A 26,714-nucleotide genomic window follows, 5' to 3' on the forward strand; every position below is an offset into this window, starting at 1 on the left:
ACAATCCCACAACCACATGCTATTTAAGATGTAAAAACTACCAAAAAGAAATTAGGCCATGTGCAGTGGCACACACCTGTAATCCCAATCGCTAGGGAGGGTGAGGCAGGAGGATTGTGAGTTCAAAGCCAGCCTTAGCAAAAGGGAGGTGCCAAGCAACTCAGTGAGACCCTACCTCTAAATAAAATACAAAATAGGGCTGGGGATGTGGCTCAGGGTGCCCAAGTTTATCCCCCGTACCAAAAAAAAAAAAAAAAAAAAAAGAGAGAAAGAAATTAACACAATGTTTAGAATTGAGATGCATCAGGGAAGAGCAGTTGAAGAAACTTTGAGGGAACCTGGTAATGTTTCTTCATTTGAGAACTAAAGAGGTACATTTTCATATATTTCTGTATATATACTATTTTTAATAATAAAATTGTTGAATATAGTACATTAGGTATAATTGGACAAACCAAAATACCAAGTTCTCATTCTTGGAATCTGTAAATGTAATTTATTTTGAAAAGGTTTCTGCAGTGATTAAGGATCTTGAGATTATCCATTTGGCCCTAGACTCCATCACAATTGTCCTTGAGAGAGGCAACTGTCTTATGTATCTTTTATACAGGCACAAAAGGCGGCATGTGGATAGGTAGAGACTGGGGTGTTGTGGCTGTAAGCCAAGGAGGTCAACAACCACCAGAAGCTTAGAGGCAAGGAGCGAATTCTCTCTCAAAGCCTCTGGAGGGACTGTGACCTTGATGACATCTTTACTTCACTGAAGAAAATAGATTTTGAACTTCTGACATCTAGAATTATAAGAGGATAAATTTGTCTTTAAGCCACCAAGTTTGTAGGGATTTGTTGCAGCAGCTTCAGGAAACTCATGCAAATAAAGAATGGGTATGATCTGCCTTTGGATGGCTAGGGAGACCCAGCAAAACTCCAGACATTTTGTAGGAGCACCAACTAGCACAGCCAAATTTTTCCCAGCAATGTTCACCAGCTTGAATATCCTCAGTGAGAGTTCACAGAATGATCTATGGTTGGGTTTTCCTAAGGCAGTAGCTAGAGAAAACTGGTATGAGAGAGTAGTAGTTAGGCAGAGTCAAAGAGATGACCAGAAGAGATGAGGAGAAAGTAAGGAAATTAACCAGCCTTCCTGAAAGAACAGATGCAGTGGGAGGATAAAAACCGAAAAGACGGCTGGCTGAGGTCAGAAAGAATTCAGAGGCAATTAAGGACAGAGGTCTAGAGTGTGGTTTTGAAGGTGGGCGAATAAGTGCAACAAGGAAAAGAAAGACACTACAAGGTTCTAGAAAATGATACTGTGATGAAGACCCTGATCACTCAGCTGAGATGTCTACTAAAGTCACAGAGCCTTCCTCTCAGTTCAATGAATGCTGGTCGAAGACTTAAACTGACATAGATCAATTTATTTCAAGAAACAATCCAACAATGCTCACAAATGCCTTTCTATTTCTCATTATGAGAAAAAGCCTTGGGAGTCCTTTCTGTAAATTATAGACAAAGCTAGTTTATAAGGTGCCCAGAAGTAAAGGATCTACATGGTGCTTTTTGTCAACAGGAACCAATGCTACTAAAATTTGTGCACATAGATCACCTGGGGAAAGTTGTTCATGTGCACTCTGGCTCAAAGGTCTGGAGTGTGCTCTGAATTTCTTCTGGCTTCCAAGTGATGCTGTTATCTTCAGGCTGGATTTGGTTCCTCCCCCCTCCCCCGCTGCCTGCATAAGAAATGGGTGAACAATATAAAAAGGAAAAATACATTTTAGGCAGATTTAGCTGGGCTATGCTTAAGACAGAAACTATGTGAATTTTAGCTTTGTTGGGCCCATCCTAAGCATGAGGAATTCTGGGAGCTCTCCATTTCAATGCTAATGGCTGGTAGTCAATGGTTGAATCAGATTAAGTATTTTCCTCTTTTGAAAAAGTAAACCTTAAAAGCCTGGCCCATTTGAAAATGATCTTCCCATGTAGAGAAGACCAATGCTGAATTTGTCCTTTCCACCTCCTTCGATTATGACAATGGCTCAGAGTATAGTGAATACTCAATCAGACCACCAGGTTACTCCAGGGAATCAGACTGTAAATGGTATTGGAAATATGAGATAATTCTTATTTATTAGAATAAGTATATTTAGCAAGGTTGCAGTATACAAGGTCAATAATAAAAAATAAATTGATAGTATATTTCTATATACTATCAATGGATAACTAAATTAACCTATTTACAATGACAAAAATATTAACTACTTAGGGATAAATGACAAAACATGTACAGAATGTATGTATACTGAAAACCACAAAATATTGCTGAGAGAAATAAAGACTTATATACATGTAGAATTCTACCATGTTGGAGTCAGAAGACTTAACATTAGGATGCCAATTCCTCCCAAATTGTTATACAGATTCAACGCAATTCAAATTAAAAGCCCAGTAAGTTTTGTCTGTTTGTTTGTTTGTTTGTTTTGGTGGTAGAAACTAGCAAGCTGGTTCTAAAAACAAAATTTATATGGAAATACGAAATATAGCTAAAAGTACTTGAAAAAGAACAAAATGCTAACCACTGGCTGATTTTGAGACTCATTACAAAGCTACAGTAATCAACATAATGTGGTAATGGCATCAAGTAAGACAAATAGATCAGCAAAACAGAATCTGAGTGCAAAAATTGACTTACACAAGTGTGGATTAAGGCACAAAGGCAAGTCCATGGGGAAAGGGCTGTTTTTCAACAAATGGTGCTGGAACCCGTGATCCATATGCCACAACACCTGTCCCCATAAAAAACCCAAGAACAAAAACTTTTGATCACTACCTTGAACCATATATGAGATCAAATCAAAATGTAAAACTTTAGATGTGAAACTCCAAATCACAAAACTTTTGGACTGATAAGGGGAGCAAAGCAAAACAAAAACACCAGGATATATTTTTCTTTCCTTTTTTTTTTTTTTTGGTACTGGGGATTCAACTCAGGGGCACCAACCACTGAGCCACATCCCCAGCCTTATTTTTTAGAGACAGGGTCTCAAAGAGTTGCTTAGTGCCTCGCCATTGCTGAGGCAGGCTTTGAACTCACAATCCTCCTGTCTCAGCCTCATGAGCCACTGGAATTACAGGTGTGTACCACAGTGCCCAGTGAGGCCTTGCCTCTAAATACAAAATAGGGCTGGGGATGTGGCTCAGTGGCTCAGTGGCCGAGTGTTCCTGAGTTCAATCCCCAGTACCCACCTCCAAAAAAGTATGACACAGAGAAGAAGATTTAGGATACACAAACATAAACCATGAAGAAGATTGTTAAATATTAAAATAAAAAACATTTATATGAAAGAAATCATAAAGAGAAAACAAATAAATATGAGAAAATGGCCAAGCTCAATAGCAATTAGAAATACTCAAAGTTAAAAACATCAAAGATATTTCAAGCTCATCAGATTGGCAATAATCCAGTAGTATCAACTACCGGCAAAAACATGGAGCAAGAGGAACTCTTGCATATTGCTGGTGGGAAACTGAATTGGTTACAAGCACTTTGCTAAATAATTTTGTAATACCTCAGTTACAACTGACTATGTATCTCACATTCTAATATTCCCCATTTTTTATGATATGTTCTGAGAAATCTTCACACCGATTTCAACACAATATTTATTTCTATTTATATTAATGAAGGGCAGGAAAAGGCTGTATTTATAATATTTTATTTCCTTAAAAATAAGATGCAAGTTAAGTACTTGTATAATTATTTTGTACACTCACCTCATGTTATATAATAAAATCATCTAAATGACCTAAAATCATAAAGGACAAACAATACTGCTGTTAACATTAAGAATCTTTGTCCACACAAACTCTATTCACAAAAAAATTAATAAAGATTGTCTATAAATAATTCCCTGCAACCTATCACTTAGGTTAAAGCTTTTATTGCTTGTCTTGAAAATTATCCTATAAATTGCTTGTTTTACCTGAAAAGCTGGTAGTGAAAAAGTAACAGAACTTCTAAGTCTACTCTCATTAGCCTATTAACTTTTCTTCTTCTTCTTTTTTTTTAAAATAAATACACACACACACACACAAACATATACTGGGGATTGCACCAGGGCTGCTTTAACAATGAGCTACATCTTCAGCCCTTTTTATTTTGAGACAGGATCTTGCTAAGTTACTGAGGCTGGTCCTGAACTTGTGATCCTCCTGCCTCAGACTCAGGATTACAGGTGTGTGCCACCAGGCCTAGTCAATAGCCTAATAACTTTTAATTTTATTAACATCATGAACATCTACAATCAGCAGGAAAATATACCCAAACATCCAGGACTCCTTAAGGAATACCGTAAAGGGAGAAGTCTGTACACTTGAAGCTTATCCTGCTTCTCAGCCACAGACCAGCTTCCCCACTAAGCTCCATGGACTGTATGTTAAGAATCTCTACATTAGATGCTACCAAAAATTAGTAATCATAGCTAACACAGAATGCCTACTATTTTCTAGCCTTTACAATTATTTACTCATTTCATTTACTCAGGAACACTCTTTGAGATCAATACTTTCACTATTTCCATTTCTCAGATGAAAAAACAGAGGCATGCAGAGGGTAATTTGCCTCACATTAACTGGCTAGTAAGTGGTGAAGTCAAGATTCAAATTTAGGCAGTTTGTCTCCAAAGCATATACTCTTAATTAGAAATATTTTTTTTTATCTAATTGAATAGTCAATTTAAAAAGGCTATTAAGTTATCAGGAAAACTCAGTCTGAGTTATTTAAGTAAGTATTTTTAAATGAGACTAAAAGAAAAAGGGATAGAACCAGAGTGTCCAAAGTATTTTTATCTGTTTTATTCCTTGCCAAACACTTAAAAGCACTATTATAATTCTATTTCCTGCTTTAAAATCAGTTCCATTTTGCATTGCTGATGCCTTTAAGATGAACATTTCTTTGTAATATAACAATCAGTGCACTCTTTAAACTTCTTTATTAAGTTTGTTGCATAAAACACATACATTCTCATATTGACAATTTTTTCCATGAATAAAAGCAACAAAAATAAGGCAATAGCAAGATATGCTTCACATATAAACAATCATGTTTAAGAATAGGAAATCTGGATCCCTGTACAACAAAAAGATTAGGAAGCAAAATATGAATAAGTACTGTATTTGGAATATACCCAAAATATATGTGAAAAGACAGTACACTCATAATATAGCTTTCTTAGGTTCCTTTATGATGCATAATTCCTTAATCATCCACTTGTGAAAAAAGAATGAATATTAAAAAATGCAAAATTTGAATCACATTTATCTTCACAATATCAACACTAAACTCAAAGTGGCAACTTCATTGACTCTAAATGTTAAGTGTTTCCAAAGTATAAGACAATCTTAATTTTTTTTTTAACCCTCTGCATAGGGTCTGCAATAAAGGGTAGATCATTTATTCTACTTGCAAGGAGACTAGGTCTCAACCTGCACTTAGATGGCACAAGCAACAAAACACAGCAAACAAATATCATTGAGTAATGCCTATACATATAACACCACCTAGCTGAACCGTGTTCTACTTATATGCCAAGCCTATTAAACCACCAGTATAATGGAAGCTTACACATCATGCAACAGAAGTACTTAACCACACATACGTTAGAAATTTCCAAATCTCTGCTCCTAACACAATTTTAGTACATCTATAAAGTACAGCAGGTCATTTAGAAAAAGAAAAATAAAACATACCTAATCTTTGCAAGTACAAATTGTTTTAGAATATGAAGAATGTTCAGATATAAAATTTGAACTAAATATGTTTTTTTCTAAATATGATTTATAAGGTTTTCTTAAACATAGGTCTTAGGTATATGATCTATACAAACTTACCAGTAGTGTTTATTCCAAATAAAGATTTTTTTCCTATTATGATATGATAATATAACCATTTTCTGAATGAACTATTAAGGCTTAAGGTGTAAACATGTTGGAAGGCAAACAATGAAGAAATTACTGTTCATTTACAAATGTGTATCATCTCATAATAGGCCCCTGAATTTCCAAATTTTCATGTCAGTATACATTTACATCTTAAATTCTTAGGAAAGGCACAAGTTTTATGTAAAAAAAAGCAGCAAAATTTTGAACCCACCAATTTATTGAAAAAGCCATTACTTTTATTAGAAACAAGCGCTTCTGAAGATGTTGGCAACAAGTCATAGTACAGACACATACTTCATACAGTGTATCTTTCTCTCCCTTCAATTATATTCCAGCAGGAGGTGGCACACCTCCTTGGCTATGGGAAGCAGAAGTATTTGATGGACTATGTAAGCTTGTCTCTTTGTACACAAACCAAGCATTTCCTCCCCAAAGTATCATATTCAGAAAGCCAAAGATCTACAAAAGAGAAAAATAGACATGAAAATCTAATATCTACTTTCTTTTAAATATTTAACATTTTTAGGAAGTACATCATTTCATTTAATGTCTACTACCACATAGAAAGTGAAATAAAAAAATAAAAACTTCATTTCAAACTACAAAATTTGGATATAATAGACTTATTCTAAAAAATAAAGCTAAATCTCTTAACTCTATAAAACACAAAAATCACAACTAAAAATTTATTACAAAAACGATGAAATTAGATTTTAGAAAACAGAAATTCTCCTTTTATTACTTTGTATTTAGACTTTGGTATTTCAGGGTGAAGAGTTGCAATAGGAATCTGGGCTTCCATCTGTTGGGGCTTTCATTTTCTCTTGTCCAGAATGGTTCTGAACTGTCCGTGTACTCCTTTTTTCTACTTCCCTTTTCTCTCCATCTACTGCCATTTCTTTTACTCCAATCCAACAGCTATAGCCAGAAGAATTTTACTTAACATCTTGTATGGATCAACCCGAATAAATTAATCTTCCCTGATAAACATCTGACCAGACGAAGCCTCATAGGTGAATAAACTCCAGCTACCTTATTTTAACAGTCCTTTATAGATATAATAATGAATTATGAAGAGTGGGATAAGAGGCTTGAGGTAACAGTACTTCCATGTTACTAAAGGGCATATATGCTTTTTATCTTTTTGTGTATTTATGCAAGAAAGTTTTCTGAAATTGTTCAGTTCAAAGTACTGTTATAAAGTTCAAAGTACTAACTTTGATTAATTACAAAGTTATAAAATAAATATTTGGTAAAATTGCTTTATTAATGCAGAATTCATTTTATCTACCAGGAACATACTTTCTTTTCTTTTTCTTTTTTGGTGGTACTGAAGCAATCCGGGGGGTTCTACCACTGAGCAATACCCTAAGCCCTTTTAAAATTAACTTTTGAGACAGGGTTTCACTAAGTTGCTGAGGCAGGTCTTAAACTTTCAATCCTCCTGTCTCAGCCTCCTGAGTAGTTGGTATTACAGATATGCACCACAGTGCCCAGTGGAAAATATTTTCTTAAAACATGACACACATGAGACCTCTCTAAATGCAATATGCTTGGTATATTAATAATATTTTAAATAATGCACTTATCTGGTAAAACAGCAGACAAAATAACATTTAATACATTATATGGGCTAAATTTTATAGATTATTTAAGAAACCATAAAAGTATCACTTTCATGTACCATGTTACTCAAACTCTAATTTAGACAGCAGGCTCTAAGCTAGATGTGGTTCAAACCTTGGTGTGTCATTTGGGTCAATTAACATATGAGCTACACTTTTCCTAATTTTAAAATGGTTATAATACTACCTTTCACATTCCTTTTAGGATAGCTGAATAACTTGAGATACAAAAGCACAATGCCTGGCAAATAATTTCAATTTAAGTCCTGCCTCATCAATTTTAATAAAGCATAAGACTTATTATTAGGATCTTATTAATAGGATCTTATTCAAACCAGCTCACAAGAAATAATTTTCTTGACTTTTCTTCATTGTTATGTAGTCTATATCATAACTAGGATCCTGATAGCTTTGATACAAATAAAAACCAATACATTCAGGCTGGGGTTGTGGCTCTGTGGTAGAGCGCCTAGCACATGAGAGGCCCTGGGTTGGATCCTCAGCACCACATAAAAAATAAGTAAATAAAATAAAGATGATATTGTGTCCAACTAAAAAAATAAATATTAAAAAATACGTTCATGGCCTGGGGATGTGGCTCAAGCGGTAACACGCTCGCCTGGCATGCGCGGGGCACTGGGTTCAATCCTCAGCACCACATTAAAAAAATAAATAAAATAAAGATGTTGTGTCCACGGAAAACTGAAAAATAAATATTAAAAAAATTCTCTCTCTCTTCTCTCTCTTTAAAATAAAAATACATTCATTCAGATTTATTGAAAGTTATTGCTTTCTTAAATTACTAGTAATTTAATTTCTAATAAGCAAAATAAAAATTGCATAAATAATGCATACATACCACTGATACATTTAGGGATCCCATACTAGTCACAGAATGAAAATAACACATCACTTCTGGCTGTTTACAAGATGAAAGTTCCTGAAGAATATTATGACCAGTAGCTATTTTAATATCTGTAAGAGCTTTAGCCCAGGCCGATGTGCTCACCAACCACAAAAAAGTGGCAACCAGAGTAACAACAAAGTCCTGAAGCAAAAATATAGGGAGTTAATAATGAGCAGTCAATTAAAAAATACCACATTTCAAATCTACAATGAGACTGAGATTACATTTAATCCTATGGTACTGACAAATGGCCTTCATGATACTTTATTAAAAAGGTCATACTTGGCTAGAGATGTAGCTCAGTTGGTAGAGTGCTTGCCTTGCATGCACAAGGCCATGGGTTCAATCCCCAGCACCAAACACACACAAAAAAGGTCATACTTAATTCAGTGAATACTGGTTACTAGCATAGTACCTGACGTACAACAGTTAACAAGACTTGTCTGGAGTATAAGATTTTTACAGCAGAAACCAAAGTTTTCCAAAGTTTTCACCACAGTCTCCTCTCAACCACTTGTCCCAGGATCATATCTTAGACCCTGTTATCATCAATGTCTGTGTTCTTCCATAATCTCCTTCAATCATTCCCCTGTCCAACATCACCTCTTTCTGGCTTCCCAATCCCAAAAGTCTTTTGATCCACTAAGAAGTTTGACCCTACCACTTTTTAACTTTCTCAAGTTCACTCATGTTCTCATTTTCCTTAATAATTTATATTCTAAGGTTGTTATAATCTCTTTAATACATTCAACTCCCTTATTCTTATCCTGCTTTTTTTATAGCAATTCTACCCCTGGCTAAATCTAATTCTCCATGAAATGGATACTGGAATGGTAAAAATAATAAAACAAGATCTTTCAAAATTCACAGTCATGATGAATTTGTAGTCATGAATTTAAAAAATGTTTATATTAAAAAAACAAAAAACTCCCAAGACACTTTATTACTAGTAATTTTCTACTGAATCCTTTGCTATTTATTACATTTCCAAGAATATAATTGAGGGTTTTAATATTTTGGATAGTTTTTAACTGAACTAACACGATAAAGAAAGGGAAAAAATTATTCTCCACACCAATCAAATCTCTGCTGAGCGACTCAAAACAGAGCAGGGAGGAAGAGCATGAGAAGAAGATTACCATTAAATAGGGACAAGAGGTGCGTGGGAATGGGAGAGAGAAGGGGAATTGCACGGAAGATGGTAGGAGACCCTCATTGTTATATAAAATTACATATAAGATGGTGTGAGGGGGAAGAAAAAAGAGAGAGAGAGAAACATGTCACAGTAGATTGGGTAGAAAGAGGTGAGGGGAGAGGAGGTGGGGATAGGAAGGGTAGCAGAATATAATAGACATTAGTATGGCCCTATGTATAAACATGGGTGTATAACCAATGTGATCCTGCAATCTGTACACGTGGAAAAATAAGATTATGTACCCCATTTGAATCAAATGTATAATATGTCAAGATCACTGTAATGTTTTGAGCAACAATAAAAAAAATAAAAAATAAATCTCTGCTGAGGAACTAAAATTTTGTCCAGTTGTACTCGTTACAAGAATCTAAATATCATTTTAAGTATGGATTTGTATAACATAAAGCATAAGTACTACATTGTTTGGCTGTCCTGAAAATTAATGACCAAAGTGGAAATAATACAAAATTTATAGATTTGATGCTACCCTAAGCATATAGATACACTCAAAACTATGAGCTTATATATCAGCACCAAAAATCTCTCTAAGTTCAGAAATCAGTTTTAAGGCTTATCATCAGTATTTTTTTTAATAAACTAGATTAGATGTTAATTATTTTACCAGCTTCCTTTGAGTCATTTATTTAGGATAAATATCAGTAATCTCTTACGAGATATAGAAGCTAGGTCATATAGCTTGCACACATGATCCAGACAGCACTGAATAAATACCTTGTGATTAGAGGATAAAAACTGACTAACTGCAGAAACATGGAGTTATTTCCATTTTGCATTTGAGCTCTCTACAGCTTTGGTTCTTTTAAAAGAAGAAAATAGACCAAAGAGAAATGTACAAAAATATTTTAGCTGACATTCTCTATACTGTGGGAACACTCACTCCCCTTTTGACCCCTGTACTTTGCCATAAATCTGCTATAGATATTTTCTAAGTATTTACTAAACATAAAAATTTCTTTTTAGAGAACTGATTTTACATGTTAAACAAGTTCTCTCTAGGTTAAGTTCATAGTTTTGACCAATATATGTCAAATGCCCCTAATTTTCAGGAATTTTCCTCTTTCTAAATTCTTAACTAAAATTACGCCTTTTTTTTTCTGCTTATGCTCTTTATTTTGTTTTTCAAATTGAAGTTTATTCAACAAATTGCAATTGAATTATTTTTCTTAACACTACTACAGTTCTATTAGGTGTATGGTTAATGCTCTCTTTAAATCTACTTTGCTGATGTTTTAAGGCACCACATCCTTTTGTATCAAAAGCTGTAACTTTTCTGAAAAGGATGCAAAGTAAACAGGATGAAGGAAAGTAGAGGTTTATTCTGGCCCCTGCAGATTCTATTTGTCTTACTCAGAACTCTGGTCACACAGCAATCTAAGTGAACCAGCAATCTAAGTAACAGTGCTACCTGGAATTCTGCAATGTACAATCACAGCTGCCTGAGCCCATTCTGTTCCTACTAATCAATTAGGATATGATTTGTAACAGATTTTTTAAATTTGAGATACCCTATTTTTGTTTAGTTTCATTTTCTGGTATTCTGGATTGTCTATACTGCCTGGAACCCTTAAACACCTGCTACTTAACACACACACACACACACACACACACACACACACACACACAGTGCCTAAAAAGAGAACTAAGAGTCAATTTAAAATTTCACAATTGAAATACTTCTAGGAGTACACAGAATTAAAGATACTGCTAAAAAAGCTTGCCCTTGTTAACAAACAGTACCTGAAAATCAATGTCATATTTTGCTACATTTAAAAATGTGGGTACCTCCAAAAAAACCTTTTAAATTAAAAGAATTCAAATTTTAATTTAGAAACAGACCAGAACATTATATGTCACAACAATAACAAAAAACATTATGGAACCAATTCTGGAGCATTTCTTTATATGACCACTAAATTATTCATTCTAAGGTAGAAAATTACTTTTGACTTCCTGAATGATGCAACTACATTCATTTTACAGTTTTATTAGACAGAAAATCTATTTACAAAATAGGAATGTTGCCTTAAGAAGCATAGTATATTTAAAGTTTATTAAATATAAAATGTAAGGAAGAGGCCATTGGCTAGATTCAGTAAAAACTTTGGATAATGACAAGGCAAGAAATAACTTCTAATTATAAAAAACTGACAAAGTGTAATTATCTATATGATCATCCTACTCCCTTTTTTAAAACAAAGCTTGAAAAGTCTACAGAAGCTACAGATTCCTAATATGTAACTTTTGTTAACTAAGCACTGGAAATGAAAATAGTTGACTCGAGTTCATCTTTTTTGAAAGGTACTTAACAAAGAACTATTTTATGAAGACACCTGGTTTTCTTATGTGTTTTCAGATATCTGAGACAGAATAAATCTATATGATGAAAGACTATTTTATTCCTTACTTACCATTTTAATTCTTATGATCCAGGCAGCAAAAATTAAAAGTAAATACATAAATAAAACTTATTTAAAAGTTCCTTTGTGTTTAATCTTCCCTTTAAGGTAAGTTCACAAATAATTCATCAGTGTTTTCTCATAGATACAAATGACTAGATCACACAACACCTCTTTTCCCTTCAAGTCAATAGCACTAATATTTACTTTGAAGTTAATCTTTTATAGTAGAGATCCAATGAAAAAAACATGGTTTATGTCTAAATTTGCCAATAATAATTCAGAGTAGAGTTTATTCTCTAAATCTCAGAGTTATTTTATTTCTAGCCCAGTAAACTCTGAAGCCAAGAAAGGTATCAGAACTTTAAATCCAAATCTTCTGTTAGCATCTCAAAGATTTGAAACAAATTCCACTAATGTGGAACATAAAAAATGATGTGAGACTTTAAATTAAGGAGATTAGCATGAAAGTAGCATAGATGATGTGTAAAGGATTAGGTGTAGTCATATTCCAAAAACATTTTGTTTAAAAAAACAGTGAGTCTGATATGACCTGGGTTTTAATCTGCTGATCTCTCATATAGGCAACTAGAGGGGGGTCTTTGAGGAAAGAAAGAAAAGGTAAGAAGTATTAACACTGTACTAATGATGTAACCTGCAATTCTTCAAATCAAAGGCATTAATTACTGCCCTTTTTTTTGCCCTTAGCAATTTAACAAGCCTTACTACTTAAATTTGAGTTTTTCCATTTTAAAAATAAGGCTAAAAATAAACTTTCCTTGGAGTATGAACAGGCTAACAGAATTGGGTTAATCTTAATAACAAAGAAAGCTCAACCTTGCCTCAAACATTCACCTATTTTGGTTCACTAATGTTGAGCTGAGTTTTGTCAAAATTTTAATTTCCAGACCCCTCCCCCCAAAAAACCTCTTATATATAACTTCAAATATAACCATTTTCATGTTAAAAAAATAAAGTGACTACTTACAATCATGGGAAGTTTACGGCTATCCCGGTATAGATTTGTGTAACCAACATAAAGCAGAAGGGCAGCAATGCAGTACAAGAATACAAAGACTGCAAATGTAACATAGAATTGTGCAGAAGAGGAGTAATCTCCTATGAGGAAATGACTTGACCAATTTCCATTGCACACATTTACAACAGGATGTGAACGAAATGATGCTTGATTCAACCTATTAAAAAAAGGTTCAAATAAATATAAGAATTACTGGATTCTTCTAACAGACACAGAAATACTTAAACAGAATACTGAAATGGCATTTCAAAAAATCCTCCCCAAATATATTAAAAACGTTTCCTTTATGGGGGGTGGGAGGAGAAAAATTCAAATATTTAATTAAACTAAAATTTTCATAATACATTTATATAAATTATATCTGATAACTAACATGATAGATTTAATACAGACTGAATTAAACATTTTCATACCTAGATATTATCTTCCTGCAATAAAAAATTAGCAGAGTAGGAGGGATTATACCAAATATTTTACAATTCGAAACAGACTGTATTCTAAGAGGCAGAGTCCATGTCACTAGCCCTAGGATGGCCAATTATGATAATGATTCACTTAATAATTCACTGGATTAATAGCTGTTTACTGAAATTCACATTGCCATTAATTATCCCATTGATAAACTGCAAAGACACTTATGATTATAAATGCTACTAAGTTCCTTGTACAGAAACTGTACAACAGGGAAAAGAGATAAAATGGCTTTGATGATTAGTAAGCATTTGGTATTTAACATATCCTTAATACAAGATTTTGCTTTATCAACAAAATATCCTTAAAAGATAATGTTTCCACTTATTAAACAAATAAAATAAAACTGAGTCTTGGTCAAGTAAGTAATGTTAGATAAGTGGAAAAAGATTCACACCCTGGCTTAAACACTGGAAAATTTAACAAAGTTTTCAATGAACACTGAAGTCACAAAAAAGATTTCACCAACTAAATGTTCATTTTCATTCAAGAGTAAAAAGGTATGGTATTATGCTAGGGACACAGAGATATTCTTCATTTTATATAAATACATGACTTAAAACTGAAGAACAGTAATTGCAAAAACATGAGAAATCTATTTTCATAAATCATGCTTTGCTCTCTGTGTAAAAGGCTTTACACTAAGGAGACAGAGCATTTTTAATTTCCAACCCACTGTAAGATGACAGAATAAATAATGTCAAGTTGCCATAAAAGGTTCTAAATGCTTAGTCTCATTTTCTATATTTATTTCATCATAGGCTAAGAAAAGTTTGCAGACAGGTATTGGGCTCTGCATCAAATGTAAGCAGCAATAATCACAAATGAGCACTCAATCTAAAATTTCCTACCCCCCATCAATAAGTTGTTGTTAATCTTGATTCAATAAGAAAGTAAAAAAAAAGTCGTTAAAAAAAGTCATAATAAAAAGACAAAACTCACCTGAATGGATAACCGAAAGTAGCTTCAACAGTATGATTTTCAATAATTTTTAAAGGAGGACAATTCACTAGAATTTCTGTTTTGCCCTTAAAACCTCCACAGGTGGCAAAGGCAAAGATGGAAGCAATCTACATAAAGTGAGACCAAAAAAGAAGAGGAGAAGCATTACTGTACCCAAAACAAGGGTCATTAAAATAGTAAGTATATTGATTGCCAAAAACTGGCTCATTAACTTTCTAAAAATTACTAATCATAAATGAAATGTAGTTAATGAAAAACATTTAAACTTTATTTGCAAGTTTTAACAAATGATTTTATTTTCTTGAGTATAATAGAGAAATTAATATGCCAACCCATATCATTTGCCCATACTTCAATGTAAATACTAAATATTACTATGAATCTTTTCTGCAGTGTTGAGAAGTAACCACTATTAAAATTCTGATTCATAACCTTTTTTAGATCTTATTCTGTGTATTTAAAAAGATGGAGATAATATATGTGCATTGTTTAAGTAAACTTTATGTATCATAAACATTTTCCTCTTATTATTAAATATCCTGAATATTTTAATGTCTGTATCTTCCACTGTATGAAGGAATTATAGTTTGATTCCCTATCAACATTTAAGATACTTTGTTGCTGTTGGTCTTTTTTTTTTCCTGCTATAGATAGCATTTGAGAAAAAATATTTAATTCTTCTTCTGTTTGTCTTCTAAATTTTATTCAAAACAAAACAAACAACTCCAGATATGGTTTAGTGACTGAGAACTCAATCCTTTAGCAAATACTTATGGCTCTATTTTCAAAATATATTCCAAATCTGACTTTTTACCACTATGTCCTGATACTTACATCACCATCATATTTTGCCTGGATTTTGGCTATCAGCCTCTATGATCCTGCTGTTTCTGTCTTTGCCCCCACTTCAGTCTACTATCAACACAACAGGTGATCTTTTAAAAATATAAGGTAAAAACCTTTCTCTTTTGCTCAAAACCCCTCAAAGGTTTTTGAGCTCTCTGAATAAAAACCAAAGTTCATATAAAGTTCTGTGAGATCCTTTCTTTCCTTATGTAATAATATTTCTAGGGCTGGGGATGTGGCTCAAGCGGTAGCGCGCTCGCCTGGCATGCGTGCGGCCCGGGTTCGATCCTCAGCACCACATACCAACAAAGATGTTGTGTCCGCCGAGAACTAAAAAATAAATATTAAAAATTCTCTCTCTCTCTCTCTCTCTCTCTCTCTCTCTCTCTCTCTCTCTCTCCTCTCTCACTCTCTCTTTAAAAAAAAGATATTTCTAACCTCATGTTGCTACTTTTTCCTTAATGTGATCTTTCTACACAAAATGGTCTCCTTGGCTATTCCTAACACTTCTTCTTTATTCTCTCTGCCTGGAATACATGGTTACTTCCTCACATACACTGTTCCCTATCCCAATATGATTTTATCAGAGAAGGCTTTTCCTTACCACACTTATAATAAATAACAGTCCCCCGCTCCAGCCTACACTACCTATTCTCTGTATGTATGCTGCTATATTTCTCCTCCATACTTATTATTAATGTCTTTGCCTAAAATTGAAACTTGAAGAGGGCAGGGACTTTGTTGGAGATCACATACACATCCACCCAGTGATAGATTAAATTCAATATGGATCTGATATTGAGTTTACACTGCTAAATGCTTGATGCTATAGTTTGGATAAGCATTCTCCAGAATGGTAACAGTCTTGGTTATCAGTCCTGTGGTGCTATTGGAAAGTGGTTGATCCTTTAAAAGGGAGGTCTAATGAAAGGAAGTTAGATCACTGGGGGCATGCCCTTGAAGGAGATGCTGGGACCCCCCCAACCCCAGCTGTCATGAGGTGAGCAGCTATACTCTACCACTTGCTACCCACCATGATATGCTGCCTTACCATAGGCCCCAAAAGCCACTGCATCGACCAACCATAAACTGAAACGTCTGAAACTGTTAACTAAAATATGCGTTTCCTCTTTTAAGTTGATTGTCTCAGGTATTTTGTTATAGTAAGAGAAAACTACCATACTTGATATTAAGCCTCCCATGAATTAATTGGGGTCTTAAATCTTGTAGGTAATAATCAGTATCTTAACTACTGAGGGATTCTTTTCCCCCATGAAGAAGAGATATGTGAAAGAGAATTTGGTTACAAACATTAAGAGTCTGAAGTAACGTCTAGCACATAGTTTGGAGTCTTCTGTTAAGTGTTCACAGGTAATGATTAAAGAATGGATATTCTCTTAGAATAAATATGAGTGAATATACAGAGTGAAAGAACAAGGCTAGAAAATGAGTCTTAGTATAAACTCACATTTAGGCTTAGAAAAAAATAAGTGAGATAAACAAAATGAACCAGTGTGACAAAATAGAGGCCAAAAATAAACTAGTACATATAGAAAAATTATATCTAACAGTTAGTATTGAATCACTGAAGAAAGGAGGGTGCAGGTTTTAAAGATGTGTTCACAAGCTCTGATACAACTCCCATTAAGAGGTGAGCTTAAATTCCTCTTAAATATGGACTGGACATAGTGACTTGCTTTACAATAGAATATGGTGTAACAAAAGGGTTATCTTTTAATATTAGGTTACTACCTTCCCTTTTCACTCTCTTGAACTGTTCTCATTATCTGGAAGAAACCAACTGCCATGTTGGGAGGATATTCAGACAACTTTTCAAGAGACTCATGTGGCATGGAACCAAGGACTACTAGCAATCACTGCCAAGATTTAGCTTGGAAGTGGAATTTCTGAGACCTACTAACAGTCATGTAAGCGAGCTGAAAGCCTCAAGATGACTGCAACCTCAACGGAAACCTTGGACCAAACCGCAAGGCTTTATTCCTCCCAGATTATTGCCCCAGAGAAATTGTCAGATAATAAGTGTCTTATCTTTAGCTGCTAAGCTGGGTCAATTTCTTATGCATTAATAGATAACTAATGTAAGCAAAGACTGTTCAATAAATTGTCCAAATAAATTGCAGACTTAAATGTAAAATAAGTCCTTAGAAATGAAAATATGTTCCATAGAGAAGGGAAGAATTCAAGATTTTTTAAAAAAGGAAACGTACTAGTAATAAAAGATTCTTAACTTCAATTATGAAAAAGAATTTGGAACTAAAAGTCAGCTTTTGAATGCAAAGCAAATTATAAATTAGATGAAAATATTTGTAATAAATGTCATGTCACAAAGAATCTACTAGTTTATTGATCTAAGGGAAACCCTTGCTCATGTGTACTAAGAGACACATATATGAATATTCACAGTAACATTGTTTAACTATCAAAAAAAGAGGGGGGGGCTGGGGATGTGGCTCAAGCGGTAGAGCACTCGCCTGGCATGCGTGGGGCGCTGGGTTCGATCCTCAGCACCACATGAAAAAAATAAAATAAAGATGTTGTGTCCACAGAAAAACTAAAAAATAAATATTAAAAAATTCTCTCTCTTTAAAAAAAAAAAGGAGGAGGGATAAAGCAATAAGGAATTGATAAAATACAGTAGTATAGTCTTTGTGCGTGCATGTGTGTGTGTGTGTGTATGTGTACTTGCACGTGTGAGAGAGAGAGAGTGTATGTGTGTTGCCCAGATAGAACCCAGGGCCTTGATCATGATAGGGAAGCACTCTACTATTGAGCTGCATCCCCAGCAACCAATGCTATATTCTTACAGTGGGAAGTTATGTAGCACAAACAATATGATCTACAGCTACCCACATCAATATAGATGAGTTGTAGAAACTTAATGCTAAGTTAAAAAACAAAACAAACGTTGTATAAGATTACATAACCATTTTTAAAAAGCCATTTTCTACATCACATATGTGACTATTTTTGTTCAAGCCCTCAACATTTTTCTCTGGGACTAATCCAAGAGACTCTTCCTCTCATTGATAATTTTATTCCAATCACCACTCATCTTTTAAAGTGTGGGCTATAAAACTGCAATGTGCAGTATAGAAGCTACCAGCAACTTGTGGCTGCTGAATATTTTAAATGTAGCTGTATAAATTACAATGTGCTCTAAGCATAAAATACACACCAAATTTTGAAGATTTAGTATGAAAAATGTAAAATAAAACAATTTTTATACTGATTACTTATTAATAACATGGTATATTGGATTAAGCAAAATATATCAAAATTAATTTCACCTCTTTTTAAACTTTTTTAGTGTGGTTAATACTTAAAATTACTACATGGCTCATATCTTTTAATTTGCATTATATTTTCATTAGACAAAGCTACTTTAGAGTGACGTTATACTGATATGAAATAAAAACCTAATGTTACTTCCCTTTAAAGGATTTCCTCACCAATTTTCCAGGTATATACTAAAATGTAAAACTCCTTAATATGTCATAAATGGCATGGCTGATCTAGCCACAACTTTATCTTTCTAAATTTTATCTGCACTATGTTCCCAGCCACATAGGCAGAATTCTATCTCATCATACTATTTATTGTTCCTGAATCACAACACCTATTTGTCTTAGATGTGTATTTTTCTTCTGCTGGGACTGCCTCCCTTCTCTAATGTGGTCATCTTTTTAAGAGAGAGAGAGAGAGAGAGAGAGAGAGAGAGAGAGAGAGAGAATTTTAATATTTATTTTTTAGTTTTCAGCAGACACAACATCTTTGTTGGTATGTGGTGCTGAGGATCGAACCTGGGCCGCAGGCATGCCAGGCGAGCGTGCTACCGCTTGAGCCACATCCCCAGCCCTAATTTGCTCATCTTTTATGGTCCTAACACTTTGTGACAGAACTCACTCTTCTCCTGGGCTGCAATAGATATTAACTCTATTATATATTAACACTACTAAAGGCATTTAAGTGTGTGTATCTTGCTATTTATATATATATATATATAAACTCATTTCCTAACTAATACAAAAATCAGTGAATAAGTGGCAGACTGCTCCATACTATCCAGTTTAGCTTTTAAGATATCTTCTCTACTGCTCTCCTGCCAGGCTGTCATGTTCACACCTGACCTTGTTCAAGATTTTCAGGGCCTACCTAGCAGAACACCTGGTACACAGCAAATGTTGACTAAACACCTTCTTAATTCAGGAAAATATTAATGTGTAAAAACTTAAAGACATAAAATCATATTTCAAATCTTAGTCTTCTTGTTACAAAGAAAACTAAATGCTACATTAGCAATTATGGTCTTTATAAGAAAAAGAGACATTTTAATTTAAAAAGTATAGATTTATAATAAATGAAGTATACAAAATAATCTATAAGTCAAATATTCAACCATCTTAATTCTCCCTACATTCTACTGACATTTTGATCTAGATTGGAAGTTATATGCTGGTGACTCATCAGTAAAACCTGGCCTGCAGATATATTTGTGTAGCCTTTCCAGTATTTATTTTTTAAATGTGAATTTATTGCAACTATTTTAATATCAGGATACTGCACTTAAAAATTAGGATTTCCTGCTTCTCCTGAGCATGTGTGGGAAAACTGATGGCACAACAACATCAGATCCACATTCTCATAAAACAACATTCAGATGGAACTAAGGTGACAGATATCACTTAGGAAAGGGCATGTGCTTTGCAGACTGTCTCCTCTCTATTTTCTTAACCACGAAAAGGATGAATTTTTCTTCCAGTTTGGTTCATTCATTTACTTATGAGAGTAGTTCTATACCTTCAAGTTTGTATACCTATTCCAAAATGAGAAATTCTGGAATGTTGACTAATGTTTCTTTGCCAAGTTTGAAATTCATTTTCCCATCTCTCCTTACTCCATAAATATGGACAAAATGAGTAGGAAGAGCTCAGGAGCAGGGTGATAACAAGCTTCTTTTCAGGTCCAAAAGGTCCCATATTAATCATGACAGCCCCCCCAAGTCACCAGAGAAACAGCCCCACCTATATCTGCCCACATTTCCACACTACAAGACCACCACAAATGATTCCTCACTTATTGAGAGGTCTATAACCTCAGGGTTAATATTACAGCACAGTTTTCTAGAATCACTAATTTAGTACAGAATACTGAAATAATTCGTATACAAGAATATTTAAACTTTTATTTATATACACTTTTAGACTTAAGTATGTAATTAAATTTTATTGTAATAAATATAAATAAAACCCACTCTGAACAGGGATGTCAGAGGGTCACAAGTCAATAATGGGTATCCTGAAGGTAAGGAGAATCCCATACATGGAGGAACAGACAGGAATAACCTCACCTTTTCTTTCATTTTCAGTGTTCATGTATTACAATGTGAATTTGCCTGGCTAAGTTATAGATGCATATTGGGGCTCTATGCAAAAAATTTTTACTCAACAGGAGTTCATGATGAAAAAAAATGGAGATCCCTGGCATTTTCAATGAGTTACCAATCTTACAGCCAGAATTATGATCCAACTCATATTCCTAGATCCTATTCATACTGAGAATTCTACAAGGGACCACTGAAATGCATGTAATTCATGAGTGTTGTTCACATGTTTCTGGTTGCCGGACCCTCACTGCTATCTGGTTTCATCATTAAGCTGAAATCAACTACTTAAATTTCTTTCTGTCCAATGTTTAGTTTATGAAAATGATATAATTGAAATCTTTAGAAATAGACCTAAAAGTATATTATAAGCAAAACCAAATGTATTCTGTTTTCACTAAATCCAATGATTAGTAGAAATTTAAAATGAACTTTCACAGCATGTTTACCTTCATAATCATAAGATTAGATGTGTAGAGCCAAGGGATTGATTTTTGAGTCAAAAGGTCTAAAGCATTTACTAACAATACTCATTTTAAATGTTTTTTTAATTAATGCTGATATTATGATTACCAGTACACAATGAGCAATGAAGTCAGTTAAAAAGTGCTTTTTTCATCCTTTGATCTCTCTCTGCTTCTAAAGTACAATCAAAGATCTGCTAGTATAGTTCCCTAACCCTTAAAAATTTGGATTAGGAGAAGTAAACTTTAGTGTTTCTGCTGAAATAAACTGCTATAAATTTTTTCTAACTATTAATCATTATGGGTTGAAAAATCCTTATATCATCTTTGTTCTTAAACACTTAAGCTGAATATGAAACTAACTCCCTCCAAAACCTAAATATATTTGTTTTAAAATCATTTTTGGACTGTTCAATTATTTTCATGTCCTTTGGAGTAAATCAGTACCTTGACTGTCGATCAGCTGGTAATCTCGAAGTGAGCTTTTATCATTTCATGAAAAAGGGATATTATTTGTTGCCACTAATTAAACTTGAGCTTTCAAGCAAAAGTTAATTTTTTCATGTTTTAGGACCGCGTGAGGCAGGCTAAACTTGTCCCCCTCCCCCTTCCTATACCTTTCTAGTGGTTTTGTGGTCATTCTTACTTGGCCTTCTGAGTTCCCTAGTTCACTGCATCTAATGAGAGAATCTCCAAACCATTCACATATGAAAATATTCAAGTTTTCACAAAATCCAAACCTTAAGCCAGCAGGTAGACTGATCCAGACTTTAGTTGTTAAGTGGTTCTCTCTTTCTTCTGCCCTTTTAAGTACTCAACTCTTGTTAAGTCATGACTCTAGGATGAGGCTTCTATTCTATTTCTGATCCCCTGTGATTACCTTATATTAAAATTGCAATTCTCAATCCAGGGACCCTGTTCCCAAGACTCCTTTCAGGAGTCCATAAAGTCACTTTTTTTTCCTTCTTTTTCAGGTAACAATATGAAATCTCTCCCGTCCTCAGTCAAATAGGAGCTTACTCTTATCACCTCCATTATATTACCAGACATGTATTCAAAGGTTAAAAATATTATCATAACAACACTAAGATGTTATTTGCATCTTCCACTATCTTGATATTTGCACTAAGCAAAGGCATTGGTAGGTAGAACTACTATGCTTAGGTAAGAATCACCCATAATACCAAATTGTATTTCACCACCACATAACTCACAGTTAAACAACACCCACTAAAACCTAGTTAATTCAGTTAAGAATACCTTGAATGAAACAGCACAAATTATTTTTATTAAATCCTGACCCTTAAGTCTTAACATTTTATGTGATGAAGTGCAAAGTGCAAATACTTTTGCTGCGTACCAAAATACAACAGCTGTCTCCAGACAAGAGCATTTCGGCAACAGTTGTAAGCTGAATTAGTCACTTTTTTGGGGTGAGGGGTAACAATACAAAATCTCTCCCATTCGAGCAATCAAATGGTAGTTTACTCTGTTTTCATTATCTTCCCAGACATCCATTCAGCCTATTACAATCTGGCTTCTGATTTACCAAAATTCTTCCTGCTAAAGCCACCAAAAGCTTGACTACTCAAGCCAAGGGGCATATTTTAGTCCTTATTTACTTAACCTCTGCATCGTACCTAACATTACTGAGTACTCTTCTTGAAATCCTAACAGTGATGTCAAGATGTTATTTCTCTCCATCTTCTTAACCATCTTCTTTCCTTTGCTGGCAATCTCTAGCCCATACTTGTATTTTAAACTCTAGGTCCATACATACAACTGCCTATAGGTTACCACAATCTATATGATCTAAAGAAATCAGAAATGCCATGTATCCTTATTGGCCTTCTACAAAATTTTGCTCCTCCTTCTTTCAATGACCTACCTTGGATAGTGAGACCATTGCCAGTGCAAGCCAGAAATATGGCAGCTTTCTTAAAGCCCTATTTTTCACTCTCCAAATGTATTCCATTTTATAAACCTATCTATCTTCACTGCAACTAATTTTAGGCCCTCATAATTTCTCAAGCAACAGATCTCCCATCCTCCACTTCTGACCTTTCTAATCCATTCTCTACACTGCTGACAAAATGAAAATTTCTAAAAGGCATATCTAATTATATTATTCACTTGGAGTCTGGGCTTAAGTGGGAAATACCCAATAAACACTCCAAAATTATACATTCTGAACATAGGCATTTTCCTAAGAAAAAGGTCTAGATGTTCAAGATCAACCCTAGAGGGGACAAATCCTTGGAAACCTAACCTGTCAGAATAATTTCAAGCCCCACTATAGTGATCTTTCCCAGTACTTCCAGGTTTTAGTCAACTCTCAAAATTGCATTAAATTCTCACACAGAGATATGCTGCTTCAATTTTTTATCTCTCTAAATACAAGCTTCCCTTTGCCTGGAAAGCCACCCCACATGGGTTCCCCAAGTGAACAAATACTCCTCCTTCAAGTGTTCTTCCATCTAAGTAGACTTCCCTACCTTGATCCCTCCTTCCTACACTGCATATACCTTTATAATAGCACTTATATGGCATTTCATATTTGCTTTCATGTCCTTCATCCTTAAAAGATCATGAGGAAAAGATCTTTTTATTCACGTTTGTATGCTAGTGTTCAGCACAGGGCTTGTATATGCTCAAAGATTTGCTGAGGATATATATACACTACACATTAACAATGTATAGTTTCATCACAAAATTCTCAGCTGCATAATAAAATGGAGGCCAAACTGAAAGTAGGATTTCCTTAAGAAGCTTAAAAAGGATATTTTCAAAATCCATCAGTAAAGGAATGAACTTATCACTGGTTCTTTAAAATATTAAGAAAAAAAAAGCTATCTACAGCTTTTTAAGTAATTGACAAACTATAACAAATATAAACAACTGCGTCTTCATTTAAGTGGAAATCCAAATTATTAATTATAAGCTTAATTGGAATCTCCAGTAAGACTATAAGAGTAAAACTTTTTCTTAGCATTTACATTTGATTGGCCTAGTTAAATAATGTGATTTCCCGCCTGCAATTTTTAAAAGCTCAAACAATAACTTTCTTTATATTTAAATCTGGAACCTGGTTTGTGTCTTTAGACATCTGTGTAACATCAGCATTACTAGATCAAGCAAACGTTTCCGGGGAATGGTGCATGTAGAAAACTAGGTTGAGTACTCATCAGAGAATTTGAGGATTTGTTATTTTAAAAAACATCCTCACAGGAACACTGGTAGTTCGTACTCTTCTTTACCACTTTGTCACCAAAATAAAGGGTAAAAAAGTTAAGGATGTAAATGTTGCTGTTTATGAACACACTGGACAGATAACAGCTGCCTATTTAAAAATGGCTCGTGAAAATTAGCACGGAAATATGTTCTGGACCACGAAGTCTAGAGAAAACCTGCAGTGCCTGGTAAATTCACTAACTTTTCCAAGTAGACTGATCACCGCCAGGGTCGAATTAATAAGTCTCCTTTGATGTTAATGATTGCTGAGTGTTCCCAGGAAAGGGCTAAAAGCTGACTTTCCTAGCAGGATGTTGCTTGAAAATATCTAAAACAGACTCGACCACCATTCCTGGCACGTTATTAAATGAACCGAACTGACTCGACGCGTTTTGTGAAAAGACCTTTCCCCTGCTTCCCTGATCCACAATTTAACTATTTTTAACCCGGAGCCAGCCTCAGAAGCAAATTAAGAACTAATTGCCCACTCTCTCTCCCGGCAGGGCTTGGGGACGCGCATCCGGCCGCCGGGTTTCGGTTGGACCGCAGCAGGAAGTTTTCTCTTCCGTGGCGGGAGGCGGCGGAGTCAGAGAGAAGCTTTCTTCTCTCCCACGGGGGCACCTGGAGGTGAGCTCCGGCGCGGGAAGGCGGCTCCGCCTGCGAACCAAGCAGCCAAGGGACGGCGCGACGCGGCCGCCCCAACTCGTGATTCGACGCCGGCAGCCGCGTCCCCGCCCCGCGCGGCCAGGGGCCGCGGTCTCCCGCCCTGCCCGCCGACCACTCCTGTCCCGGGTGGCGGCAGCGCCGGCCTCGAGCCACCAGAGCCGGGCAGTTCCCTGCTCCCGAGCCCCCGCCAAGCGGGAGCGGGATCTGGATCTGAAGCGGTCCCGCTAGCGCGGGCTGCACTCACCCACTGCAGGACCTTGATGAAGCCGATCGGCTCCTTGAGCGGGTTGAGGTTGATCTGGAAGGCGGACATCCTCTGAGGGAAGGAGGGAAGAAAGTCAGGACGGCTGGGCGAAGGAGGAGGGGATCGGCAAGACCCGAGCGGCCCGGCGGCGAGGAAGGGCGGGCGGGGCTGGCGGGGCGGGCCGGCCGGGCTCGGAGGCGGGCCCGGGCGACCGCGGGGCGGGGCGGTGGCAGTTGAGCCGCAGAAGGAGCGCTGGGGCGGAGACGGAGAGGGCGGCCGAGAAGGCGAGGGCTGGGCAGGGGCTGGGAAGGGAATGCTCCTCCTCCGGCCGCACCTGGCCTAGCCGGCTGATCCGCTGTCGAACCAAGTAGATGTTGGACGCCATGCTGCGTGCGCCGCGCCCCCTTCCCTGAAGCCCAGCCCCTGGCACCCCCGTCTCTCCCGCGCGCACGCGCGCCCCCCCTCACGCTCCGCTTCCGGCCCCCTCGTCCCCGCGCCGGCGCCTGCGCACCTGGGGCGCCTGCCCCAGAGCGGAGCCCCCGCCGCCTACGCCCCTAGGTTTTAGGTTCCCTTGCTTCTACCTCCCCGACTGCACCTCCATCCCCTGCCCCCGTTTCTCTTCACAGAGCCCAACTTTTAGATGAATTTATGAAATGTGGACACAGATAAAGCCACATTTCAAAGCTTGTGTTAACGGTCCCTTTAATTAAAATGGTGGAAAGTTAGTTATCGCAGAACAACGGATTTCGGCGACCGGCTCCATGTGGGGTACTTCGGAAGCGCCATTCACTTAACATTCCTACGGAAATTACGTCTATTTTTAAAGGTACTGGAGCCAGGTGGAAGGAGGAAGGAGGACAGTTATACCTGTTAGCAGAAATTTCTGGACGGACTTTGGTGACCAACTCTCCCCTGTCCGGTGAGGCCCTTCCTTAGGGGCATTCTTGGCGACTTTCTTCAGGAGGCTAACTCCTTTTAGATAAGAGCCCCAAGCTAGTGTGACCTCTTGTTTGGCTTCCTCAATACCTTGAAAGTTCTTGGAGTGCTGGAATAGTGGTCAGTTCACGTGACAGGACGGTCAACGCCGTATAACACTTAGTCCAAATGAGGAAGCAAGGACTCTAGCACAAGAGGATCCAGGTCCCAGCTTCCAGGTACTTACCTAGGTTTACCAGGTGCCATTGAAGTTATTCCATTCCATCACGGTTACAGCTGTAGGGTGCTAAGTGTTCCTTCCACCGCTCTCTGGGGAGCGGTGCTGGGAATTGAAACCAGGGCCTGGCACATGCTAGGCAAGCACTGTATCCC

The 26,714-nt window shown here is 36.1% G+C and overlaps 1 protein-coding gene across 3 annotated transcripts; it reads right to left on the minus strand.

Moving 5' to 3' along the window:
- Positions 1 to 4,971: 4,971 nt before the first annotated feature.
- On the minus strand, positions 4,972 to 26,714 carry SYPL1 (synaptophysin like 1). 3 transcript variants are annotated; one of them, XM_081287165.1, is made up of 6 exons: positions 26,569 to 26,714; positions 25,407 to 25,478; positions 14,534 to 14,661; positions 13,070 to 13,277; positions 8,422 to 8,610; positions 4,972 to 6,396 (listed from the first exon to the last, which is right to left on the minus strand). In XM_081287165.1, the coding sequence occupies exons 2-6, from the start codon at positions 25,473 to 25,475 to the stop codon at positions 6,262 to 6,264; spliced, it is 729 nt and encodes a 242-aa protein (XP_081143291.1). In that variant the 5' UTR covers positions 25,476 to 25,478; positions 26,569 to 26,714; the 3' UTR covers positions 4,972 to 6,261. The 3 variants fall into 3 exon arrangements, with proteins under 3 accessions (XP_081143291.1, XP_081143292.1, XP_081143290.1); XM_081287166.1 differs by lacking the exon at positions 26,569 to 26,714 and adding an exon at positions 26,274 to 26,533; XM_081287164.1 differs by lacking the exon at positions 26,569 to 26,714 and adding an exon at positions 25,741 to 25,955.

Source organism: Spermophilus citellus, assembly GCF_964194105.1.
Source record: "Spermophilus citellus genome assembly, chromosome: 3".
Classification (NCBI taxonomy): Eukaryota; Metazoa; Chordata; class Mammalia; order Rodentia; family Sciuridae; genus Spermophilus; species Spermophilus citellus.